Source organism: Scylla paramamosain, chromosome 9 (genome assembly GCF_035594125.1).
Source record: "Scylla paramamosain isolate STU-SP2022 chromosome 9, ASM3559412v1, whole genome shotgun sequence".
NCBI classification, from domain to species: Eukaryota; Metazoa; Arthropoda; class Malacostraca; order Decapoda; family Portunidae; genus Scylla; species Scylla paramamosain.
In genome coordinates this window covers 17,573,997-17,577,500 of record NC_087159.1, presented here as the reverse complement: position 1 = coordinate 17,577,500, position 3,504 = coordinate 17,573,997, and the positions used below count along the sequence as shown (strand labels likewise).

The 3,504-nt window shown below is 42.6% G+C and overlaps 1 protein-coding gene across 1 annotated transcript in view; it reads right to left on the bottom strand.

The window, feature by feature from the left end:
- The window catches only part of LOC135103257 (uncharacterized), an 8,547-nt gene extending 5,500 nt beyond the window's left edge, over positions 1–3,047 (bottom strand). Inside the window, exons 1-3 of the mRNA XM_064009302.1 lie at positions 2,796–3,047; positions 2,021–2,603; positions 705–1,813 (exon numbers count right to left, since the gene is read on the bottom strand). Coding sequence (XP_063865372.1) covers positions 705–1,813; positions 2,021–2,603; positions 2,796–3,047 — 1,944 coding nt within the window. The remainder of the gene's footprint in view (positions 1–704; positions 1,814–2,020; positions 2,604–2,795) is intronic.
- Between the last annotated feature and the right edge of the window lie 457 nt (positions 3,048–3,504).

The window sequence follows — 3,504 nt, the reverse complement described above, 5'->3', positions numbered from 1 at the left end:
ATATATATATATATATATAATGAAAGGACTTAGGAAATCAAGAGGGTCAAACATTCCGGCTATACAGCTAAGAACAGCTCTTTTGGCGGAAATTAGCTCTAAAGGAGTCTCTACGTTAAGTCCAGTAAACGAGAAACAGTCTTTATCTAATTTTCATTGCATGCCTAACACTTTAACAGCTTCTTTCTCGTCCAGAAAGGTCTTATTACTGAAGTATTCCATCATATCTTTACTGTTTGAGATCCACTTAGCTAATATCATTCCAGCCTGAGCCAAAATAGAACATGTTTCACTGAATTTCTCCTTGCCTTCTTCGATGCTGTCAGCGCCAGATAGCCAGTCATCTACATAGAGATTTTCTTTTAATTCCTACACCACTTCTGAGCAAGGAAAGGACTTTAAATGTTTGATGGTGGCATTTAGTAAAAAAGGGCTACTTTTGTTTCCAAAAGGGACACGTAAGAATCTCAAGGTTCTTACTTTTCTCCATACTGCCAAAGAAATCTGTGAACATCCCTATCCTCTTCTCTTACATTTATCTAAAGAAAGGCCTTAGTGATATCTGCAGCGAAAGCTACCTGCCACCTTCTAAATCTCAAAAGGGTTTCAACAAGGTCAGGATTAAGAGAGAGTCCAGGCTCTAAGCAATCGTTCAAGGATTTACCGTTATAACTGGCTGCAGAAGCATCGAAAACAGGCGTTACTTTAGTAGAGGGGCTGCTCTCACGTACAACCGCATGATGGGGAAGGTAGTAGGTGGGATGAATATTTTTCAGTTGAGAAGGCGGGAGTTCTTCACATATTCCTTCCTTCTCATACATTCGAAGGACAGCATCATATTCTTCCCTCAGGTGTGGATCCTTCTGGAATCTATGACACAAGTTAGACAACCTTTTCTCAGCTATCTTTACATTGTCTTGCAACTGAGACCTAGCAGATTCTGACTTCCAGGGTAATGCCACCACAAACCTTCCATCTACAAATTTTACATGCTCATCAAACTTCTGCTGAACGTAGTTACAATTCTCTGTTAATTCTTCCTTACTTGTTACACCAATTGATTCTAAGTCCCAGAACTTACTCAGAGTGGATTCAGACACTGCATTGACACATAGAAGCTGTGTATTTGCCCCCATTGGGCCACTGGAAGTCCAAGAACCTGACAAAACCCACCGAAAAACGGATTCTTGGGCTACCAAACCTTCATGTAAACAAATTTGATTAGGAAGCATGAGTTTCCAGTATGAGTCAATCCCCACCAAAATATCTGCATTAATGTGCTGGTCGTGCAAGTAATCATCAGCTAAAGGTAATGATTCGTATCCCTTGAGTTTGTCTTTGGGTACCCTGGGACGTATTAAAGGAACACATATGGTATTAATTTCCACAGCCACTAAAGAATGAACAATTCCCTTACAATCCTCTAATCTCAAATCACACAAGTCACTCATATGGCTAAGAGAGGAATTATTACCAAAGGCAGAGTAACAAATGGGTTCAGATTTCAACCATGTCGGCTTGGTCCTTTTAACCAAGGAGCTTGATACACAAGACCTGTCAGAGCCTGTGTCAAAAAGTACTGTCACCTGAACACTATTACCTTTACCAGTACCAACTTTCACCTTGGCTGTCTGCAGAACACAGCACATGGAGCTCAAGGGTTCGTGGCCTTTCTGTGTATTGCATAGTGCAATTCCAACATGGTTTACTGAAGGAGTTGTACTGCTCTCAGAACTCACCGTTGCACCTTCCCCAGCTGGCTTAACAGAATCATTTCTAGAAGTGACACCAGTGCTAGTCACTTTCGGGTGATCTTTAAGACAAAAGAGTGCGTTATGATTGCCTCTACACTTACTACACTTATGTTTACACCCCTTGGAGATGTGTCCCCTTTCAAGACATCTAAAGCACAATTCCAAAGAGCGCACCTTTTCTTCTTGTTCAGCACGAGTAAGTTTACATACATTTAAGCACTTCTCACTTGGATGAGGCTTACCACAAAACGTACATCGGTTCATACCTGGTGCTGAGGATGCAACAAGGGCAGAGGCTGTAACTGGGATTACTTTCCTCCTTTCAGATGCAATAGGGCCACTGCGTGTTTCCTCACTGCGGCAACCTTCCCTGTACGAGTCTGACCTCTCTCTCCGTTCTATTTCACTCTGGAGAAAAGTCATTAACCAATCAAGATCACCTTCATGTCCTGAACCATCTCTGGACCACTCCATACGAATCTCCTGAGGAAGACGGGACAGTATAACAGGAGTCAAAACAACGCCATACTTGTCTCCCTTAACTCCCAAAGCTTCCAAACTGCGTACGTGAGAGTTAAGGTGGTCCTGCATCTTCCACAGCGAAGAAATGTACTTAGACCCCGACGACTTAACAGGCATGTCAATGTTCAACAGGGCTCGAATGTGTGCAAAGATGAAGCGTTCAGGCTTCCCAAAGCGTTCCTTTAACATCTTACATGTTATGGGAAAGTTAGCAGCTGTAAGGGTTATGCCTTGTAACACTCGCTTAGCCTCACCCTCAAGAGAAGAGTGTAGATAACCAAACTTGCTTATGGCAAGTATATTTGCTTCTCCCACTAAGGCTTCAAACTGTTCACAGAATGATAGCCAGTCAAGCACATTACCACTAAACTTGGGTAACTCTATATGTGATATTCTAATGTTACTCATCACTGACTCGTCCGCTCCACTATCACTGCGCGAGGATGTACCAGCGCGTGGCACTGTCTGGGCTAACAGCTCAGCTAACTTTTCTGCTGCCTGCACTCAAGAGCACCTTACTTGACGGCGGAAGTGGTCGGCGGCCTCGATGTCCTCTTCCAACTTGTCAGACTCTGAGATAGCCAGCTCCACAGCACTCTGGGCGTCATCCAGGGGAGCAAGACGCGTATCAAAGTCGTCTACCGCGTCTTCCAACTCTACTTTGGTCACCTCAGGCTTGGTAACCAAAGCAGTAAAAGCCTTTGCGCTGCGAGTTACCCAGCCACGGCATGCCGTCCGTCTCCTCTCCAGCTGTTGTTTGTCTTCTGCCATACTGCCGAAAACTTGGGAATATCTTCCTTGTAACTATATTCCCGGGTCTGGGAATATATATAGTAATTATTAAATACACCTGTCCTAGGTAACAAAGAAAATGGTCCCACAATGTGTACCGATCTAGCAGATTAGTGTTATGCCATGTTATATATTATGTGATAATACCATAACGTTCTGAAGATTTTTTTTTCCTTATGTGGTACATTATTTTAGCGTTGGTTAAAAGTTGTTGAAGATAGCGACAATAAGTAAATTTTTGAACATTTTAGAGCTGTCTTGAGAATTCAACTACTCGCATTTGTTTCGTTTTACTTTATCGAGTTTAGATCAGAATACTACAATTATTACACAGTCCAACAGATAGTTCGTCTTGAATAAGATAGTTCTGACGATGAATATGCAAATATATAGAGCAGAGACAAGCACTGAGTGACAGAAACTGTGGTGAGTCTTG